Genomic DNA, 23,197 nt, shown 5'->3' with positions numbered 1-23,197 from the left:
ATGGAGCGGGCATAAGAGCCTGAGCCTTCCGAAGGAGTGATTATCGTCTCTCCTCCGAAGGAGACACGCTTGCTGACAGCGTATTGATGGAGGCTCCCAAGTACTGTATGCACTGGACCGGAGTCGGGACAGACTTGGACATGTTGATGTGCAACCCCAGCTTGTGCAAGAGAACGCACGTCTTCCGGAAGTGCGCTTGAGCTTCCAAGAAGGAGGAGGCCTTGATCAACCAATCGTCCAGGTACGAGTAGACAAACACCTTGTTCTTCCTTAGGTGTGCGGATACCACTGCCATGCACTTCGAGAACGTTCTGGGCGCAGACTTCAGCCCGAATGGCAGTACTGTGTACTGATAATGATTGGCGCCGACTTGGAATCGCAGGAACTTCCTGTGTTTGTGCGCAATGGGCACATGGAAGTACGCATCCTGTAGGTCTATAGCACACAGCCAGTCTCCCTGTTGCATCCGAGGATAAATCTGATGCAACAACAGCATGCAAAACTTCTCTCTGCGAATCCACTTGTTTGCTTGTCGCAAATCCAGAATGGGCCTGAACTCGTACTTGTCCTTCTTGCGAACCAGGAAGAACCTGGAGTACAGACCTCTTCCTCCTTGAGACAGAGGTACATCTTCTATCGCCCTTTTCCTTAACAGGATATCGGCCTCCGCCTGGAGCTCGCGCAGCTGAAACTGCGAGCTGACCGGTGGAATTGATGGAGGCGGGCTGGTGAATCGAAGATTGTATCCATTGCAAACAATATTCAGCACCCACTTGTCCGGAGTAATTTTTCTCCACTCTGCCAGAAAAAAACTGAACGCTTCCCCCCCCACCGGAGCGGGTAACGGATGTAGGGGAAGTAACCGCTCAAAGTCGAGACCCGGCCACGCCCTTGTTCGCTGTAGAGGACTGCTGACCTCCTCTACCCTTCTGGCGCTTCTGGAAGGGCCTCCGGAACTGCTGCTGTTGTTGCTGCTGCTGTCCCGAAGCCTGTCCTCGCCCTCTGCCCTGTGCCCCGAACCGTCTCTGGAACGGGCGGTAGACTTTCTTTTCTTTGGGCTTCTCTAAGCCCACAGCCGTCAGAGTCTCGGCCTCTGCCTTCATGCGGGCCATCTCATCATCTGCATGCATGCCGAACAGGGTTTCCCCCGAGAAGGGCAGATTGGCTACTCGCTGCTGGGCCTCCGGCTTGAGCGACGTGAGCCTGAGCCAAGCATGGCGTCGCTGGTTGATCCCATGACAATACCCATGGGCCGCCAAAAGAGAGACATTAGCGGCCGCGCTGATGACCTGGTTCGAAACCAGCATTCCTTCCTTCTGGATCTCCAGGAAGTCCTCCCTCCTATCTCGTGGAAGGAGTTCCGTGAACTGCTGGAGGGATTCCCACAGGGCACGATCATAACGTCCCAGCAAAGCCGCATCGCTAGAGGCCTTCATGGCCGTAGATGCCGTCCCGCAGGCCTTCCTGCCAGCTGAGTCGATCCATCGGTCTCCTTATCCGGAGGCACGGTAGAAGACGGAGAGGTAGAGTGTTTCCTGGCTGCCGTCACTATGACGGAGTCCTTGATCGGGTCAATCCGCAGAAAAGCCGGGTCGGAATCCGGGGCCCTGTACTTCTTCAGAAGCCGGGATGGAGCGGCTTTCGTCACTGCAGGCGTGAGGAACAGCTCCTCCGCAGGCTCTACCAGTCCTGGTATGAGCGGTAATAAAGGACGAGACAAGTGCTTCTTATGCAGCGTCTCAAAAATCACGGACGTCGTAGGTGTTGGAACCGTCACCGTGATTCCCAATTTTGCTGCACCCCTCAGGAGGACATCCTGGAACGTACTGATATCGTCTACAGGAGACACTCTCATCCCTCGGGAGTCCGACAAAGTCGGGGACTAGGACCTGGTCCTGGAAGAGTCCGTGCAGGAGTGTTATCCGCGCCTCCTGTGGCGCCGTCTTGACCTCGTGGAGGATCTGTGACGACTGCGCGATCTCCCCCGCCGTCCGGAGCGGGATCGCGACCTCCTTGGCTTCGGTCGCCCTGCCGGTTCGACCGGGGCGGGTGACTTTGGCTTGGCTGGGGCCCTCGGCCGAGGGGTCCCCTTCGGAGGAGTCGGAAATCGTGGTAATGAACCTGTCCTCGGAGGAATCGGAGGAGGCTTGTCAGCCGGCAGCTGAGGTCGAGGCTGAGTCTGAGGAGGAGGCGGAAGTGGCGGAGGCAGGGTGGGAGCCCGCGGAGAAAGTCCTCTCTGTAACGGAGGAGGAGGAGGAGTAACTGTCTTCGGCCTAGCAGGGGTATACACAAGAGCCCGGTGACCCGCCCCCTTTACTAGGCTGGGACATTGGAGAGTCTGCCAAAGGCACTTGACGCCTGTCAGACTGACTCCTGGCGCCAGAACGCCTTCTAGGCGTCGAAGAACGGCGACCCGACGGCGACCGTCGGCCCCTCGACGTCGAGCTTCTTCTCCTCGACGGTGTGCGCCCTTTCTTCGACGTCGAACACCTTCGCCTCGACGGCGACCTCTTACGTCTCGACGGCGGCCTCCCGTGCCTCGACCACGACCTTCGCCAGCGATCTTCTCCTCGACGTCGAGGATCCCTTTTCCTCTTAGACGACGGCGAACGGCGGTGCCGCCTCGATGGCAAGCGCCGACGCCGGGCCTCTCGACGTCGAATACTCGACGACGACTCCGACGACGAAATCGTCACCGGAGACCTCGACAGCGGTCTGTTCAGTTCCCTCGACGTCGAACCTGGAGCTCCGGGGAGACGGGGAACAGACTGCAGTCATCCCTCTCGACGCCGTAGTCGGTGCAATCGACACAGACGGAGAATGGGGACGCTTGCTGGTCTTCCTGCCCCTGGGGGGCCCCCCAGAGGCCTCAGCATGGGCAGATGAAGCCCCTCCAGACCCACCTTGTGCCTTCAGCCTTCTGTCCTCCAGGCCCTGAAGTCTGATCCTCATTCTATCCCTCAGGGTCCTGCTAGAAAAGTCCTGACAAATGTCACACTCCTCTGGGACATGAGAAGAGGGAAGGCAGATGATACACACCTCGTGTGGGTCCGATTTGACCTTCTTCCTGGAGCACTCTGGACATTTGTCGAATAATGCAGGCATATTGACAACCAAAAAGTGCACCAAAAGACAAACAGGAAGAAAACCCATCAGAAAAGTACTCAAATAACTTGAAAAAAGTGAAAAAATCACCAATAAACCCTTGAAAAGGGAGAGCTCAATGCTCCAGGGTCCTGCTTTCAGGAGCCGGAAAAAAGAACTGAAAGTAAAAGGGACCTGCAGTGCATTCTGGGATACTGTGAAGTTCTGGAAGGTTCTCCTAAAGGCACAGTATCCTGTTTTGAGCCACATAATGGCAGCCTATGGGACTTGTCTGTCCATATCTTCCTCTCTATCATTCCAGAGGGTTTTTGCTGTTAAAGCAAGGGAAATCTGGACAGGCTTTGCGGTTTGTGGATTTTTGGTGGAATTTCTAGTTGAAGTACTGGACAGTGTAGCCTGTGGATATAGGCTGCATTATCTGTCTTTAATTCTCTCTTAAGTGTCTGTGCAGTTCTGCATTTTTCGACACCTTAAGAGATTATTTTTGATTGAAGTGGGATGCATGATGCAATCATGCCCATTAGTTTCATGACCTTCCTCACTGTCAAAGATTGACCCTTCTGGTAGAGTGTTGTCTCCTGGGTCGCGTGTATCCTGCTTTGTGTGGGATACGCTTTTGCCTTTGTTGAGTTTAATATGGCTCCCAAGAATTTATTTTCACTTTCTGGTTTTGTTGATGATTTTTTGTGGTTTACTGAAAAGCCCAGTTTCTGTAACGTTTGGATTGCTGCTTGAACATGTTTGCAGTAGGTTTGTTTCTAATGTGCTCTTATGGGCCAGTCGTCCAGATCAGGGTCAGCTGCTACTGCGGCTAGGCACTTTGTGAATACCCATGGAGCTGATTTTATTCCGAAAAGCAGGACCTTGAATTGGTAATGTGTTCCGCAGCGCAGTAATCTCAAGTACTTTTTGTGCGCTTTGTTCATAGGGATTTGAAAATAGGCATCTTTGAGATCTATTGTTGCCATATAGTCTCCTCTTTGTATTTGTGGTATTATTTCCTGAAGAGTACACATTTTGAAACACTGTTAGTATAAATTTGTTTATGAACCTTAAGTCCATGATTGGTCTTATAGTGGAGTCTTGTTTGGGTATTAAGAAATACGCGGAGTCGTTTCCGTTGAACCATTCTTGTTTCGGTACCAATTCTATTGTTTGTTTTTAGTATAGTTCTTTGCTTTCTGCCTCTAAAAGTATGCTCTCTGATGTAAGGAATCTTGTTTGGGGTGGGTATGCAGGTGTTTTTCTTGTCAGCTCTATGCAATACCCATATTTTACCGAATTTAAAATCCAATTGTCTGTAGTGATAATTTTCAATTGTTTGAGGAATAAAGATATTCTTCCTCCCACTGGTGTTTTGTGTGGATCCTGGTTTGTGAGCGAGTCAGTTGGATCCATTTCCTCTTCCTCTAGAGCACAGCTTTCCAAACTTTTCATGTTGGTGACACACCTTTTTGTGAAAAAAATTTCAGGGACACGGTAACGTAAGGAAGCACAGCGAGCGAGCCCGAACCACCTATGGTGGGTTTGGGCCCCACACACACATACCCAACCCCACACACACCCCACACACAACCCCCCCACAGACACCCCACCCCACACACACACCCCACACAACCCCCCCCACACACAACCCCACACACACCCCACCGACACACACCCCACACAACCCCCCACACTCACACCCCACACACAACCCCCCACAGACACCACCCCACACACACACCCCACAAAACCCCCCACACACAACCCCACACACACCCCAGACACACCACCCCACACACACACACCCACACCCCACACACAACCTAACACACACCACCCCACAGACACACCACCCCACACACACACACCCACACACACCCCACACACACACCCCCACACACACCCACACCCCACACACCCCCACACACACACACAACCAAACACACACCCCACACACACACACACACACACACCGTGCCGGTTTGTTACTGGGGGCCGGGTTTGCAGCTGTGCTGCAATATTGCCCCCCAGGTTACAAAAGCAGCATACAAGCGTTTCCAGCCTGCCAGGGCAGGCAGTGCTTCCCCAGAGGCCAGGCAGCCAGCCAACCCAAAATATTAATTTTTGTGACCTTGATGCTAGTTGACCCTTGCCCACTAGATGGCAGAACGAGCCCACCGACACACACCCCACACTCACACCCCACACACAACCCCCCACAGACACCACCCCACACACACACACCCCACAAAACCCCCCACACACAACCCCACACACACCCCAGACACACCACCCCACACACACACACCCACACACACACCCCACACACAACCTAACACACACCACCCCACAGACACACCACCCCACACACACACACCCACACACACCCCACACACACACCCCCACACACACACCCACACCCCCCCCCCCACACACACACACACACACAACCAAACACACACCCCACACACACACACACACACACACCGTGCCGGTTTGTTACTGGGGGCCGGGTTTGCAGCTGTGCTGCAATATTGCCCCCCAGGTTACAAAAGCAGCATACAAGCGTTTCCAGCCTGCCAGGGCAGGCAGTGCTTCCCCAGAGGCCAGGCAGCCAGCCAACCCAAAATATTAATTTTTGTGACCTTGATGCTAGTTGACCCTTGCCCACTAGATGGCAGAACGAGCAAATAAATCAGTGTTACGCATTTTGTTGCAAAGGAACTAAACTAGGGCCAGATTTACAAAGCCGTTTTGCCTCTGCGACCTACAAAATCAAAGGGTTTGTTTTGCAGAACGGCTTTTAGCCATCATCTTACCCCTTTTTGAGAATCAGTAAAGCAGTTCCTAATTGCACTGTGCGTTTACGGACTCATACCTATACTGCCAATTGCAACGAGGTTTATCAATAGTTTGTGAGCACAATCGTAGTTGAAATTCCATTAAAAAGTTACTAGCTCCTTAACGGAGGTGGGCCCCCAATTACCCTAAAGTCTCAGAATGTATGGTCTCAGGTCCCCTCACCACTACTAGGGCTGCCACCTGTCTCACGGATAAAAACCAGACATATGTTTCTTTTTTTTAAGATTCTGCAAAGGACACGATACCTGGACTTAACTTTATATAAAATCCTTTTCACATGGCCTTTTTGTTTAATTTAATGATCAGTCAGGAATCACCAAGGCAGCTGTAGAGCACTTTTTAAAGAGCTTTCCTTATATAGTTACTGTTTTATGTGGCAAATACTGGCTTTGTGTGATTTTATGAATCCATGTATTGGCTGGGACATTAAAATACTGTTCATGCTAATAAAAAAATGCTAAGTAGCAAGTGCAACCCAAGTGGGGGCCGAATATCCCCCCCCTCATTGGCATCACAGGGCTTCAGCCCCCACTCAATCTCCCCCCCCCCCCCCCCCCCCCCCCCCCCCGGCGTCGTGTGTGGCATCCCGGGCCCGCTCACAGCCGCACCCGAGCACTTCACAGGTCGTTAAAGACCTTGTGCATGTTAATGGGGCTTTGTTGTTGTTTCACCCCTTCTAAGAGCCCCTGCAGCCCCACTCTGCCGATTGCCGGCAGAAGTCATCTCATCCCGCGACACACCTACGGCTGGGGCGTGACACAGTAATGTGTCGCTCCACAAAGTTTGGAAAGCTGTGCTCTAGAGGGTTGGCCTCTTCCTATGCCATTGCCTCTTGACAAAAGGGCTGCTTCTGTTGTTGCCACCCTTGGTAGCTTGACTGCTGACCCATTTGTTGACCTGGGTTCTGCCCTTGAGGTTGATGTGACATGTGTTGACCTTGCCCAAAGGTGCCTCTACCTGTGGGCTTTCAGTTATTGAATACCCCCCATTTAAAGCACCCTCTCTGCTGCAGGGCCCCCATTGCTCTTGCTGTTTCGTTGTCCTTTTTTATTTGTTGAAGGGATTCATCTACCACCTTTCCAAATAGTGCTTCTCCATTAAATGGTCTAATAATTATTGAGGTTTTAACTTCCTGTTTGAACCCAGATATTCTGAGCCCGGCATGCCTTCTCAGGATGGTTCTTGAGCACATTTGCCTACTAGCAGTATCTGCTGCATACAAAGCTGACTTAAGGCAGGTGTTTTTCATGTTCTTTTCCCTCCTGGACAATAGATCTTGCCTTTTTCTTATCCTCCTCAGGGAGTTTAAGAGATTACTCTATTTCATCCCATTGTTGATGACCATATTGATTTAGTAGGGCATTTGAATTTGCAATACAACACTGTGTTGCTGCCTCCTTCTCCATTCTTCTCCCCACAAGGTCCATCCTCTTACTCTCTTTCTCTGGTGGAGGTCCAGTGTTGGAAACTGCATTAGGTCTCCTTCTGGCTGGGGTGCTAACAGATTCAAGTACTGTATTTCCCTGAATATATTTAGGGTCTTTTGAGGAGGTTTTATACCTATTTTCCACTCTGGGGGTTATCCCCTTGTTTGAAGCTGGTTCTTGCTCCAGAATACTTGGCACCATGGGAAGGTACGAGTTCCTTTTGTTGCTGGTGCCAGGGTTTCTAGTAAGAAACATGTGTCCCCTTTCTCTTCCTCTAGGGCTACTCCAAATTGATTTGCTGTCCTTTTAACAAGGTCAGGCCAGGTGACGGCCGACTCCCCAGAGTCACTCCTGCATGGTCGCCGGCAACAGTGGGATATGCTGGGGGTCCCACAGCAACTTCAGGGACGTGGCCGGGGAAGGGTGCCTCACTCCGGGCCGCGCGGCCAGACGTCCCGCTCCGGGTCGCAGGAGTCGTCCCAGATCTCAGCACCTCCAATTGAGCTGTCGGGCTCACCAATCACCATGCAGGGTCCCCAGGCCACGGGTGGGCTGTATCTGCCGATGGCCCCACCACCACAGGCTCAGGTCAGGACTCCGGGAGTCAGAGAGCAGGTGCCGCCATTTTAGGTATGGCATGGCAAAAGGTAAGTGGCACTCTGGCACAGCTCACAGCATTCTTTGCCAATGACAGGCGGCTCAGGTTGTGGCGGAGTACTGGGTGTTGATTGTAGGATTAGATGGCTGCCAATGCTGGTGGATCTTGGTGCAGATGACGGAGGGCTCCGGAGCACTCTTAGAATGTGACCCCCCAACTTGACGCCAGTAGTGGAAACCTTGAATTAGTTTTTCACTACTGCAAGGTCTACCTATCCCACAGATTAACATTGGAGTAAGCCCTTTACATTTAATAAGATACAAATTCCCAATGGGACCAGGTAAACGTTCAGGTTTGGGGTCTTTGAAATTGTAATGAAAAATCCAAACTTATGGTGAAGTCTGGTTTTAACCACTTGGATGCTAAGGCCTATTCCATCGTTGCCATGTAATTTCCATTGAAATGAATGGCATTTCCATGACGAGCTGAGCTCGTCATGAATTACACTTTTGAAAATGGCACTTTTAGGAAGCCGGAATTTTTCTCTCTTAGCCATTTAGTTACTGTAGCCTGTATCTGGGTAACATGACGATGTAGTTGACAGATGAGCTTTGAGTATTCCTCGGACACAGTCATACACAATAGTGAGCTGAGATGTGACTATATAGGCCATCACTGGCAGGATGGGAGGGAAGATGCGGGTACAGACCCACTTAACACTTGAATAGGCTGTGTCCTGGCTCCACACAGAGGGTAGGTAGTCTGATGCCAGGACAGGGGAGGCAGGCTGCCTGGGAACTTCAAAGGGAAACCTCTACAATGTTTTTTCCAAACTTCAGAGGCACTACTGGGTACAAATACTGGACCTCAGACACCACCACTTCAAACTATTGCCTTGCTGTGCCTCTTGCCTGAGGCAGAAGGACTGGACCTGCATCTTTTGACCACAGAACCCCAGACTGAATCCAATGGAGTCATCTAGACTCTGTAATCTGTGAGTCTACCTTGCCAAGTGGTGCCACCTCAGTCTTAGACCCTTGGAAGTGGGCCTAAGGTGCTGTGTCAGCGTCTGTGGATCCATCGGATCCAACACACCTCTGCTGCGCGCCACTATCCCAAGCAGAACCGCCGCATCACTGCTGCTGCTTGGATTGGTACAGCCGCAAAGACCTGCATCTCATCACAGCTAGTCTCCGTATCGAAACCGCCAATGCGCAATGCATCCTCAGTGCAGGCCCTCGCATCCCTCATCGACGACAGCCTCGATGAAGATGTCAGACTCCATATTGTAGCCTCACAGCTCCTCTATCGCCCAACTGCGCAACTCATCCTCGACTCCAGACTTCACATCACAGGACCTCGCACCGCCGCATCTCAGAACTGATGCATCGCTTCAGCTAAGCTATGCATTTTCTACGCGGATCCTTGCACCGCTCCAAACACCAGGATTTAAGGTACTGTGCTCAGCAGGGGTGACTGGGTCCGTGTAGGTGGCCTGTGCTCCATTGCAATCAGCCTGAATTTGTGACTTCATCCAGATCCAGCCTGACCACAGTTGCTGCTTTACGTGGTTGGGCTCTATTTTCACTAAAACCTTTAAAATTGAATATCTAAGGTTCTACTAATAGGCTTTTTGTCATTTTGGTCTGTTTTTATTAAAAATGACTATTTTTTAGTTCAGCTATGGGCTCTTTTTTTTTTTAATTTCTTTATTTGAGTTTCAAGTTTACACGTCCCCCCCGACCCCCGGAGAACAGGAACCCATCATTCTTTAATTTTATTACAGCAAAAACAGTAATAAACATAAACATTTATACAGAAGAAAAAGAACACATCGCAAGAATACCATGATAATAGGTTTGCGGGAGGTTTCCCCAATATATTACTTTCAAAATCATACATCCTGAATCCATGATAGTAATGGCGCCCAAATCTGCAAACCCCTATTCCGCTTAACCCTCCCTTTGTTTCTATAGATTGCGACCTCCAAGCTACAGGTCGCAAGCAGCCGAGTTCTCCATTCAAAAAATGAGGGAGGTAGCGGATCTATCCAGGCTGATGCGACACACAGCCTAAATACAGCCATGGCTACAAAGATCAGTCCTATTATTTCGGGTGGTCGGGTGATACTGGTTAAACCCAACAACACCTCTTCGTTAGTAATGTAAATGTAAATGTAAATGTACATGTATTTATATAGCGCAAATCACCGACACAGTATCTAAGCGCTTGCTTAGGGAACCCGTCCTGGTATTCCCCTGTGAGATACCCCGGCAGGGTATCCACAAGGTGAAAGCCAGGCATCCCGCTGCGAGGGACCGTAGTGGAGATTAAGCAAGCTATTGCCCAGAGTCGCAGAGTGTGACCCCGTGAGTCGAGTAGGCACCGGAGCGAGAATTATCGAGTCCGTGGAATTTTTAGAGCCCGAGACCCGCCGAGGCGGGGAATCGAACCCTGGTCCACGGCCGATCTCAGCTTCTGGGTCTGCCGCCTCTAACCACTGAGCCACACTTCTCCACCCTATATTGGGTAATGTGAGATAGAAAATCAGAGACTTCTGCTAGTACTCTAACCAGAACAGGGCACGAAGCGAACATATGAGTTATATCCGCTGCGGGTGATGCACATCGTGGACAGGTTGTCCCTTTTCCGGCCCCCCATTTAGCTATTCTTCCAGGTGTGTAGTAAAGTGAAAATAATGTTTTAAAAAATTGTGCTTGGAGTTTCATAGACATTAAACAAGTCAGTGACATATCATAAGCATCACGGGACACCTGAGGTGAAATCCCCAACCTAGTATGCCATACCATCCCGTGCTTATCCATATCGTTGGGTAATAAAGTATTTAATTCTTCATATATCTCCCCGATTCTCGGAGTTTTAGCTAATCGGAGTTTATCGATAATTTGACTAGGTTGGAATTTGATACGCCGCCTGCTTTTTTTAATAGAAAGTCCAGCACCTGGAGAAATTTTAAAAAGTCCCTATTCGACAAACCTAACTCTGCTTTCAATGCGTCAAATGTTTTAAGTCTATTAATGGAAAAAAAACACCCCAAGATGTGTGACTCCTGCGTCCACCCACCGCTTTGTACGTACATCATGGAATATATTCGGAAGGCCCATATTCTGTGACATGGGGGTATAGCAGGAATAGCGACCTAAACCGATTAATTTTTTAACATTACCCCAAACTTTAAAAACGCTAGAAATAGTCTTGAATTTCACTTTTTTGAAGTAATCGTTGATGTGGCGCCACAGACAGCCAGCACTTCCGTCACCCAAAATAAGTTCTTGTGGAGTAGGTACCCTACACCCCACCAAGTTAAACATTAACAAATTAGAGCTGTATTTTAAAACTGTAGCCCAATGATACAGTTTAAAATTGGGTAGTGACCATCCCCCTCTATCTCTGGGTAAGGTAATCCATCTAAGTGCCCGGCGAGGTCTGTTATATGCCCAAACAAAACGTGAAAACATAGTATCTATGTTTTTAAAGATCAATGGAGGGAAGTCTAAGCAAATAGCTCGGAAAAAATATAGAAACTTTGGAAAAAATAACATTTTCACTACATTAGCTCTACCCCCAATGGATAATGAATATGCTACTTACCAGTATGCATCTGTTCTTGGCATGTAGGGCTGCTAACGTTCATATCTGTAGCATAGATCGCCGCCTAGTGTTGGGTCCGGATGATTGCACATTGTTGTCCTGGAAGAGTCTTCGAAGTATCACGAGATAGGTGGCTCCTCCCCTGGACTACAGTGCGCATGGGCATCGACTCCATCCCCAGATTGTTTTTAGCCATTGTGGCAAAGATGGAGTTGAACAGTGAAAGTGATGGCCATGCTAGAGATTAAATGCAAGAAAAGTCTGCAGCCGCTACGGGCGCCGGGGAGGAGGGCGGGCGATATGAATGTTAGCAGCCCTACATGCCAAGAACAGATGCATACTGGTAAGTAGCATATTCAGTTTGAGGCATGTGGGCTGCTAAATTCATATCTATTGCATAGAATACATAGCAGTCCCTCCATTAACGGCGGCCGCCCGTGCCAGCTGCAGAAGTCTGAAAAAGTGTTTTAAGAACAGCCTGTCCTACAGCTGCCTGCTGTTTGGAATGCACATCTACACAGTAATGTTTGGTAAACGTATGTGGTGTAGACCATGTGGCTGCCCTACAAATGTCTTCTAAAGGAATGTTACCCAGGAATGCCATGGAGGCCCCCAACTTGCGTGTGGAGTGTGCTCTGGGGGGGACCGTTAAGGTGCGCTTAGCCTTCTAATAGCAAATCTGAATACACTTAACGATCCACCTGGCTATTCCTGCTTTGGAAATGGGGTTGCCTTTATGCTGGGCTGCGAAGGCAACAAAGAGTTGCTGTGTCTTTCTAAAAGGTTGTGTTCTGTCAATGTAGTACATAAGCGTCTTTTGACATCAAGCGTATGGAGCATCCTTTCTGCTACCGTTTCTGGGTTGGGAAAGAATGCGGGCAGTTCGATTGTTTGATTGACATGAAACTGCGACACCACCTTAGGGAGAAATTTAGGGTTAATGCGCAGCACCACCCTGTTTGAATGAATTTGTATAAATGGCTCTTGAATGGTGAGCGCATGTAGCTCACTAACACGTCTTAGAGACGTTATGGCAATGAGAAAAGCCACTTTCCATGTGAGGAACTGAAGCTCACATGAATGCAGAGGTTCAAAAGGGGGACCCATCAATCTGGTGAGCACCACATTGAGGTTCCACACAGGAGCTGGCGGGGTCCTGGGAGGGATGACCCGCTTCAGCCCTTCTAGGAATGCTTTAATGGCAGGCACCCTGAAGACAGAGAGATGCTGCCTGTTTTGGAGATAAGCTGCTATGGCGGATAAGTGTATCCGAATGGAAGCGTATGCCAGATTGCATTTGTAAAGATGCAACAGATAGCAGATGATATTAGGAATGGATGCATCGAGCGGGTTGATAGCATGCTTGTTACAGTAGATGACAAACCGCTTCCATTTTGCTGCATAGCAAGCTCTGGTAGTGGGCTTCCTTGCCTCCCGGATGATGTCCATGCATTCAGGGGGCAAATCAAGGTAGCCAAACTCTAAGACCTCAGGAGCCAGATCGCCAGATTGAGCTGCTGCGGATCTGGGTACTAAATGTCGCCACGGTTCTGCGTTAAGAGCTGGGGTGTGAGGTGCAGTTTTTGATGCGGTACCACGGAGAGTTCGAGGAACGTGGTGTACCACGGTTGTCGCGCCCACGTTGGAGCAACTAGGATGAGCGTCAGCGAGTGTTGCTTTAGCTTTCTTGCCACCAGCGGAATGAGAGGCGCTGGGGGAAAAGCGTACGCAAATCTGCCTGACCAGTTCATCCATATCGCATTGCCCTGCGATAGTGGGTGAGGGAACCTGGCGGCAAAGCTTTGGCATTTTGCGTTTTCCTCCGTGGCAAACAGGTCTATCTCTGGATGACCCCACCGCTGGAAGTACGGGCGGAGTACTGATGGAGGTAACTCCCACTCGTGCATCTGGTGGCTGTACCTGCTGAGCAGATCCGCCATCTGATTGTCCGTGCCCGGGAGGTGTTCCGCCATGAGGAAGATGTTCCTCTGAATGGCCCACTTCCACATGCTCTGAGCCAGATGAGACAACTGTGGAGAGTGCGTACCTCCCTGCTTTTGAATGTAGTACATGGCTGTCATGTTGTCCGTTCGGATCAACACGACTTTGTTGCACAGATGTACTTTGAAGGACTTGAGTGCCATGAAGATTGCCATCAGCTCCAAGTAGTTGATGTGCATCTTCCTTTGTTGCGTTGTCCATAGTCCCTGCACCGTATAGTGGAGCACATGAGCCCCCCATCCCTGGAGAGATGCGTCCGTTGTTAGTGTAATCTGTGGCACAGGCTCCTGGAACGGTCGGCCCTTGCAAAGGTTGTGTGGATTCCACCAATGCAGAGAGCTGTATGCCCGACCCGTCACCAACACTAGGTCGTTTAGCTGTCCTTGAGCCTGAGTCCACTGATGCGCTAAGCATTCTTGGAGCGGACGCATATGGAGTCTCGCGTGCGGGACTATGAAGATGCAGGAGGCCATCATGCCTATCAACTGCATGAACACTCTCGCTGGGAGTGAGTGTTGTGGTCTGAACTGTTGGATCAGCGCCTGGATGTTGTCGATCCTCGCTGGGTTTGGCTGAGCTGTGGCAGCCAGAGTATTGATCGTCACGCCTAAATACTGCCGCACATGGGCTGGCTGAAGGTGTGACTTTGGGTAGTTCAGTGTAAATCCTAGACTGTGAAGGAGGTGAATGGTGTGGGACATGTCTGCGGCGCACTGCTGGGCGGACTTTGCCTACACGAGCCAGTCGTCCAGATAAGGGTAGACATGTATACTCTGTCTCCGGAGGTGTGCCGCCACTGTCGCCAGACATTTTGTGAACACTCTGGGAGCAGTGGTCACTCCGAAGGGGAGTACCTTGAACTGGTAATGCCTGTTTTGGATGGTGAACCTGAGGTACTTTCTGTGGGAGGGGTGGAGTGGTATGTGAAAGTAAGCATCCTTGAGGTCCAAGGTTGCGAGGAAGTCTCCCTGTTGTAACAGGGGAAGAACCTGCTGCAGTGTCAACATGTGGAAGTGTTCTGAAAGAATGTACTGGTTCAAGGGGCGTAGGTCTAGAATCGGTCTGAGTGAGCCGTCCTTTTGTGGGATTAAGAAGTACAGGGAATAAACCCCTGTGCCTTCTTCCTCCACTGGCAAAAGATCTATTGCGCCTTTTTGCAGCATCACCAGAACCTCCTGCTGCAATAAGTGCAAGTGCTCTGCTGACATAGGACGGTGTTTTGGGGGCATGGGTGGTGGGGTGGATGACAGTTCTAAACAATAGCCGAACTGGATAAGTTTCCTGACCCACCTGTCTGTGGTGATGGACTTCCAGACGGGCAGGAACTGTTGGAGTCTCCCCCCGACAGGTGTTGGATGGTCGGGGGGCAGTGACAGGGAGTCACTGTTTGTTGGCGGCAGAGGAACGGGAACTGTTGTTGCCTCTGCCTTTGGCACTGTTTCCTCTGTATCCACCTCTGCCCTGCTTGCTGTAGGAGGATTGCGCACCACTTTTATTGAATGGCGTCTGCTGCGACATGTGCCCTCTGTTAACACCTCGATTGCCTGAGCGACGAAAAGTGTTCCCTCTAAATTGTTGTGACTGGAGAGCTCCCATGGACTTGGCAGTCTCGGTATCTTTTTTTATCTTCTCTAGGGTGGTGTCCACCTCTGGGCCAAACAACCTGTCTGGATTAACGGGTTGGTTGAGGATAGTAGTTTGTATCTCTGGCTTGAATCCCGAGATGCGGAGCCATGCCGGACGTCTCAGCATCACACTAGTGTTGATCGCTCTCGCTGCTGTGTCCGCAACATCTAGCGCACACTTTATAGCAGCGTTGGAGATGAGCTTCCCCTCCTGGATAAGCATGTCAGCTCCCTCTTTAAACTGGTCTGGGAGGTGTTGTAACAGCTGCTCTAGGGTGTCGTAGTGTGCCCTATCGTATCTGGCCAACAGAGCTTGCGTGTTTGAGATGCGCCATATGTTGGCCGCCTGAGCTGCTACCCACTTCCCAGATGCCTCCAGCACTTTTGACTCTTTGTCTGGGGGAGGAGCTTCACCCGTTGTTTGGGAGTTTGCCCTCTTGCGGGCATTAGAGACCACCAAAGAGTCCAAAGGCAACTGGCCCCTTATGTAAGTGGGGTCGCCAGGTGCCGGTCTGTATTTCTTCTCAATGCGTGGGTTTACAACCCGAGATCTTGTGGGTTCCTTGAAAATGTCTGACGCATGCTTAAGGACCCCTTTCAACATTGGGAGAGTCTTGACAGTTTTTTCAGCAGTAGAGAAAGTGTCAAAAAGGAAGGCCACCTCCACGGGGTCAGCATGCATCTCCACCTTATGGTTTGTAGCTGCCCTTTCAATTAAGGCATTAAATGCCGCAGAGTCCTCAGTGGGAGACGGCTTCACGTTATAAACCTGAGGATCCTGGACCGTCTGCTGGTCCCCTTGATCACCAGAGTCCATCCATGAGTCCTGTTGCTCATCAGGCTCTGTATGAGCAGGAAAATTGTACTCCTCATCTTGCTCCCCTCCATCCCCATCAGAGTATGTGGGTGAAGGTGTTGCACTCCTCCTATGCTGAGGAAGAATCTGCTCCACCAGAACCGGTGTTCTGCTGCAGGCTTCTTACGTTTCAGAGGAATGGTAAATGACTGCAAAGGTTGTGAAGTAATCTTCCTCTTGTATAGCGTGAGTTTCCCGGTGTCGGCATCAATGAAATGCTCCGACCGTTCTTCAACCAAAGGGTGTCGAAGACCCACAGTCCCAGCCGGGTGAGTGGACGTCGACACAGTGTCCTTGGGCACCGACCGCGGTGCAAAGGCCTTCGGCGCCACCTTAGGCGGCAACGTGTAGAGGAGCGGTGCCGACGTGGTCTTCGGCGTGTCTGCCGGCTTCGGTGCGGAAGGAGTCTTCGGTTCCGATGCCAAAGCCTTGTCTTTAAGGCGCTTGAGGGAGTCCGAGACCTGCTTCGTAAAGGAAGCGGACGGTTTCGTCGATCTGACCGATGTTCTTGGTCCGCCCCCAGGGGAAGACCCGAGCGTGGATGACTTGTGCTTGTCTGTTCGAGGCGCAGGAGCACCCTTGACTGGTGCGCCACGATCACCGACCACAGCTGCAGACGTCGATGCCGACGGCTTCGGATCAACGGGTTTCCCTTTAGGAGTAACGACCCCAGACTTTGGTTCGGCGCCCTTCACCGACTTCGCGTCAACGGGCCCCTTGGTCTTCGGCGCGACAGATTGTCCCGATGTAGGCTCGACAGCCTTCTTGGACGTCGGCTTGGCTACCTTGGTCGACACCGGCTCGACGGGCTTCTTCGAGCCTGGCTCCTTAACCACCTTCGGCACCTTTGCCTGGTCGCTAGCTTGCATCGGTTTGGAGGCCCCCGAAGACGACGGCGTCGGTACCGGAGCAGACGTCTTCGGTTTCGATGGCGTGTCCAGTGGAGTAGTGTGGCTCACTGGTTAGAGGCGGCAGGCCTGAGAGCAGAAGTCAGCCTGGGACCAGGGTTCAATTCCCGACGCGGCAGGGTCGTGGACCTTGGTCAGCGGACTCGATAATTCTCGCTTCAGTGCTTACTCTAATCAGGGGTTCCACTCGGCAACTCTGGGCATTAGCTTGCCTAATCTCCACAACAGCCCCACCAATTCCGGGGATGCCTGGCTCCACCTTGGGGACTCCCAGCAAGGGACCATCCCACAGGGAAAGCCAGGACGGGTTCCCCAGAGTTATACAGCGCCGGGACGCCCCGTTGCTGGGGCAGCTGTGCGCTTTACAAGTATACTACATACACATCTTTGTTTTCATCGATACCGAGGGTTTCAGTTTCGGTTTCGATTGTAGTAATGGAGGCTCCGCGGAGGTGTCCGTAGCCGGGCCGGAAGGCGGGGCCGTGGATCGAGGTGCAAGGTCTTGGGTAAGGCCGCGTGGCGATCCCGTGACCTGAGCCTTAGTAAGAGTACGAACGGGGCATAGCTCTTCCTCCGAGCTATCTTCCATGGCCCCATATGCTTCGTCGTCGTCCCCTACCTTCTCGACGAGTTCCTCAATGTCTCGACTGTGGATGTCCGCTCCGTCGTCGGACTCGACCTCCACCGGGGTAGGGGAAATCTGCAGGTGACGCACTTGCTCGTCTGCTTCTGGGTCGTCAAAGATGTCCACCGGTGACGGAGCCGATCGCTGGGCCTCAAGGCGCGCCACTCGCCGAAGCTTGATCGTCTTCTTCGATCGAAATCTTGAACAGGCCATACAGTTGGCCTCGTCGTGGTCCGGCGATAGGCACTTGTTGCACACAGGATGGACGTCAATGTGTGGGTACTTGGATCCACACACGGGACATTTCTTGAATGGACTCCGCTCCATGCCGTCGAAGTCTTGCTGCGTCGACTAGGCCCCGATCACCGAAGAGTCACACGACCCCCCGGATATCCGACTCCACGAGCTGGAAGATAGACGGGACCGAACGCGAACAATACCGACGGTGCAGAGAAGGCCTTTTGGCCTTGAAAAAGTTCTATCACGATTCCGATCAGGAGACGTCGAAATCACATCCGAACCCAATGGCGGAAAAAAACAATCTGGGGATGGAGTCGATGCCCATGCGCACTGTAGTCCAGGGGAGGAGCCACCTATCTCGTGATACTTCGAAGACTCTTCCAGGACAACAATGTGCAATCATCCGGACCCAACACTAGGCGGCGATCTATGCTACAGATATGAATTTAGCAGCCCACATGCCTCGAACATGCAGATTATGTAACAGAAGTAGTTCATATTTGGTGCGGTGCATAAGGGGATTAATGTTGTCTTCTACTATATTTTCTATCTTTGCACTAATGCTAACCCCTAAATATATCGCCTTAGCACATATCCTAGGATCGTTCATCACTATTTTATCGTTCAAAACTATCTGGGTTTTACTAGAATTCAATTTATATCCAGATACACACCCACAATCATAAGCCTCTTTTTCAATCTGTGTTATAGCATTATTAGGGGGCTCCTTTTGTGTTGTGTTTTGATTGTATTACTGTTTGAAGTGTTGCTCAAATACTTTACACATTGCCTCTGAGTTAAGCATGACGTTCTGTGTCAAACTACCAGAGGGTTGCACAGAGGTTTATTCGGTTTGCTGGTCACTTCACCCTGAGGAGAATTGTGGTTGCTGATTGAGAAGGGTCTCTGCCCCCTCAACAAGTAACCCGATTTCTTACAGGCAGCAAAAAAGGATCTCCACTTCTATCTGTTTTGGGCAGGTCTCTGTACGTTGTCCCAGCTCCGGTTCAGGGACTTAACTTCATTTCAGCAGTTAGTCTACATGTGTTCTTTGGCCTGCCTCTCTTCCGTTTGTCTTCTAGGGTCTAGTGGAGAGCTGTTCTTGTGATGGAGTCTTGTTCTCTTCTGATTTTGTCCTATTCATCACCAGCTTTTTCTCATAACGGTGTGCAATCTATCTCATACATGCATATAGTGAGCATTTCCTGGTTGAAGATGATTTGAGGGCAGAAAATGCGTAAGATTCTTCTCAGGTTACTGGTGTGAAAGGCTGACAGTTTGGTGATGCCATTTCATCATCTGCCAGCATTCTGATCCATACAAGGGTGTCAACAGAACACAGCTCTGGTAAAACTTCAGCTTGGTGCTGTACTGAGATGGCCTCCACACACTCTTACCATCCTTAAGGTATTCCTGGTCTTGAACAGTCTGCTTTTGATGCCACTGCCTGTCCTTCCATCATGTCAGATAGTACTGACTAGGTAGGTGAACTCTTAAGTCATGGCTAAGCCTTTGCCATCCATCTTGATTTATGTAAGGTTTGGAATGTTAAGTGGAATGACTTCCGATTTCTCTTTGCAGGCCTAGTCTTGTTTATGAAGGCAGTGGACCATGACCCAACTCCAGGTGATGTGTGTAGCCTTCCTTCTTCCCAACTTAACATCTCCTCCCAGGGCATCTAGCACTTACATCTAATTAAAGTGCAGAGAGGATAAAAGTGTCATGTCATGTATTCTTCTTTGGGCCTTTTAGGGCCTGGAATAGACATTGGGCAAGAACCCATGCCATTTGTAGTTCTTTCCTAACCTACATAATCTACACCTGTCCACCTTTCATCCCACCAAAGTGTCCACCGCAGGACTCCTACTTATTTTGCTATTGTCAGGTCTGTAATAGAAACCACAAGTGTGCAGGAAGAGGTGGGAGCACACTGCTTCACCTCCCAGCACAGTTCGCCCCTTAGCATTATGGTAAATGCAGTTCATGGTACATTCTTATTCGAAATGTTACTGGAGTATTCCACCAACGATGGTGCACGTTAGTGCTGCAAATCTCTAGACACGTGTTTCTGGATATCATCAGTCATCAGTAAAGATAAAAACAAATTTAATCTGTGGTTGCTGAGCAGGTTGCCACAATCCTTTCAGGTCTCAGTACCTCTCACAGGCGCACAGGTGCCTCTCCACAAGCTCGTCAGCTCAATGGCTCAAGGGAGCCTTTTCAAATAGGAAGGGGTGGGAGCACACTGCTTCACCTCCCAGCACAGTTCGCCCCTTAGCATTATGGTAAATGCAGTTCATGGTACATACTTGGACTACAACGCCTATTACCTCTTGGTTGATCACTACAGAAGTCCCAGATAGATGGCACTGCTGTAGTCCCAGTGGGAAAGGACACAAGACCTTCCCATGGAAGCATGCATTGAGGAATTCAGAAAAGGAAGAATCTTTCATGACCGTCCCAGGAAACTCACAGTTCAACACTTCTGCATCTATGAAAGAGATCCTGGTCTAATCAGAATCCCAGATATTTTGGTTTTAAGAACTGGAACATGTATAGGTCCAAGCAAGTAGGAAAACATAGCCTTACCCAGGATTAAAAAGGCTGTCTTGTTTCCACTGAGTTTAAAGTAGCGGTTCATCAACTAGCCCTGAATGGCACTTAACTCCTTAACCACGGCTGTTATTTCACCGCAGTGCGGCGGTTCCGCGGAGTGGGCGGGGCCTCGTCGGCCGTTGGCTGTTCGCAGCACCAGCGAGGTAGTGCTCGCGACGGCCAACGGGAGCACGGAAGGGGTTAAACAATCACTCAGCTTGCTAACAAAGTTCAAAGACTGTTGATCAAATCAGAGCAACAGCTGGGTACTCATAGCAATGGACAAGATTTGACAGTTGTAGGGAAACAATATTTGCTTAAAGGAGGGACACATAAATTAAACAAAATCGGGAGAGGGCAAAGCCCCAGAGGAACGCTACAACCGGAGTTTGCTTCGACAAGAAAGGCTTAGATACCCCAGAGACGTGTCCATCAGTCCCATGGAGCTGAGACTGCCAATCAGCTTGTTTCTCATGATTGACAGTATCAAACATTGCAGAAAGACATGAAAACATACACGCTTGCAAACCTTCATCCCAATAGCTTGCAAATCACAGTGGAAAAGGGCTTTCAGTTCTAAACATACAATGGGTTAACACGTGATTTGATTATCAAAGGGTTAATGAACACTTTGGTTAGACAAAATGGAGACTGAGTCCAAGGCTAAAGATACGTTGATAAACTCACAAATGGGCCCATACATGACAGGTGCAAGAGGTTCAAGAAATGCATTAGGCTTCTGGGATCCAGATTACATTAGACTTATTAATTGGACTACTGTTGTAGAGTTGCCAATTATATTCGGTGCTCTCGAAGTCAGGACTGTTCTAGAGCAATGGCTGCTGCAGCATAGAGTCTTGGATGCTTTACAGATCTCACTGATTTTACTTGAAAAGTAAGCAGAGAATCATTGCTGGGTTCTTTTGAAATTGATTATTGCCTTCTATTACTGACAATATCTTTTAACAACGTTCCTACCCAACACCCTTTTTAACGATCCTGAGTTACTCTCAGGATAAGGAAGAGATGCCATGGGAATTGATGAGGAAATATCACGGAAAAGATTCCGTACTCATCACAATAGGGCCACTAGAAGCAAGCCTGCCTTGCATAAGTAGATTTGGCACTGCCAAAACAGATGATGCTATCTGGTTGATACCTTTAAATAGATGCTACTGCAAAAGAAGTCTAGACTCAATCAGTGATGAGCAATTTTCCAGCGAGCTCAGCACTTTAAAGAGCAGACAATCTTCTATGCTAATGTTTCACTTCCAGAATTTAACAAAGATGCTAGGAAAATAATGTTCAGCACTAGAAAGAAAATGTATAAATGCAGAATACCAGAAGGACCTCTGAAGATTGAAAACCCCATTCAAAGAACACAAAAAAACAACGTCTTACTGTCAGCTTACATGGCAAAACTAGGAGGCACATTTATAGAGAGGGACGTCTCAAGCTATGGCTGCCTTATGCTGCATGTTTTTTAGTGTCTGCTGTGAAGGGAAGACTGACTCCAGCATGACATTTAAATACTTCCAGTGCTACAGGACAGTACAATGTTCACCAATCCTACTAGGACATGAAAGCAACCAGTACCAGTTTGACTCACAGCAGCCTTAATATTGTTCATCATTCAAACTTACCCAGGGTCTATGCAGTCCTGGATGTCTGCTACCCAGGAATGCTTCTGAAGGGAGTCAATAGTTTCCAGAATATACTCAGCACTGTTTTCTACCTGTAAAGAGAAAATTGTCACATTTTTGTAGGCATTCATTCATTGTACAAATAAGCACGAACATAACTAGCAAATGTTTTCAACATTCTGGAAGGGGTGATCATCTGGATAACAAGCAGCTCAGGCAACAATTGCACTTTACAAATATTACACTGTATTCTTTGCAAGGTGATCAGGTATGATCTTAAACATCACTTTCTGCAAGCCTTGGAGTTCTCAATAATAGTTGCTCTTGTTGAAACGGGTGTCAAACTGCAGCTTTACAATTCTCTGTCTGGAGGATTTTACCAGATCTGAGTAGGAGTTTGTCAATTCTGCTTAGTGAGGATATGATTTACCTAATCCAAAAGAATCTTTACAAAAGAAAATATTTTATTTCTTTGTATAAGTTTCTAAAAATCCCTGCGGGTTTCATTTATCACTGATTGGATGCATTTATGTCTTTTAGTGCCTTGGAGTACCTTTCAGGATAAGCTATGTGAGAGTCTATTATTTTTATGCCAAGTTTGAAGGCTAGAAATTGTGATATTTCTCCGACTGAGATGACCGCATCTGCAATACCTTGCTCATTATTGTAGAACCCTTTCCTAGAAGGGCCCTACATAAATAAACACATTGGTGCAGCACACAAAGAGAAAGGCAGCTACACTAACTCATTTAGTTAATAACGTCAATATCAAGCAGAGTCGTTTAGAAACAAAAATGTAAGAGTGCTGTAATAAATTAATAGAGTAACAAATAATTTGGAGAAAATTCTAATTAAATACCACCTGAGGATCTCTTGCCAATAAATACAATTGAACGTGTGTCTGGAAAGCAGCCCTCATATTAGTGCCAGAAGGCTGACTGCCCAGATGAAAGTAGTGTATGAATGAATGGCCAAAGCTTTGGACCACGAGGGGAAATTCAGGTCAGAAATCTTGTCAAAAGTAGGAGTGCCTGACTGAATAAATTAATGAATGAATTAATTTGATAATGCGCCCAAATCACCCCTATGGTGTATCTCGCGCACAGTCAGTACAA

The 23,197-nt window shown here is 49.3% G+C and overlaps 1 protein-coding gene across 4 annotated transcripts in view; it reads right to left on the bottom strand.

Annotated features, from left to right (window-relative positions):
- SH2B2 (SH2B adaptor protein 2) overlaps positions 1–23,197 on the bottom strand; it is a 487,294-nt gene that overhangs the window by 196,092 nt on the left and 268,005 nt on the right. For all 4 annotated transcript variants that reach the window (XM_078679381.1, XM_078679382.1, XM_078679383.1 and 1 more), the window contains one exon: positions 22,083–22,174. In XM_078679381.1, the coding sequence (XP_078535507.1) occupies positions 22,083–22,174 (92 nt within the window). The remainder of the gene's footprint in view (positions 1–22,082; positions 22,175–23,197) is intronic.

This window comes from Lissotriton helveticus, chromosome 3_1 (assembly GCF_964261635.1).
Source record: "Lissotriton helveticus chromosome 3_1, aLisHel1.1, whole genome shotgun sequence".
Classification (NCBI taxonomy): domain Eukaryota; kingdom Metazoa; phylum Chordata; class Amphibia; order Caudata; family Salamandridae; genus Lissotriton; species Lissotriton helveticus.
Note: the sequence above shows the minus strand (reverse complement) of the source record. Positions and strands in the feature narration are given on the sequence as shown.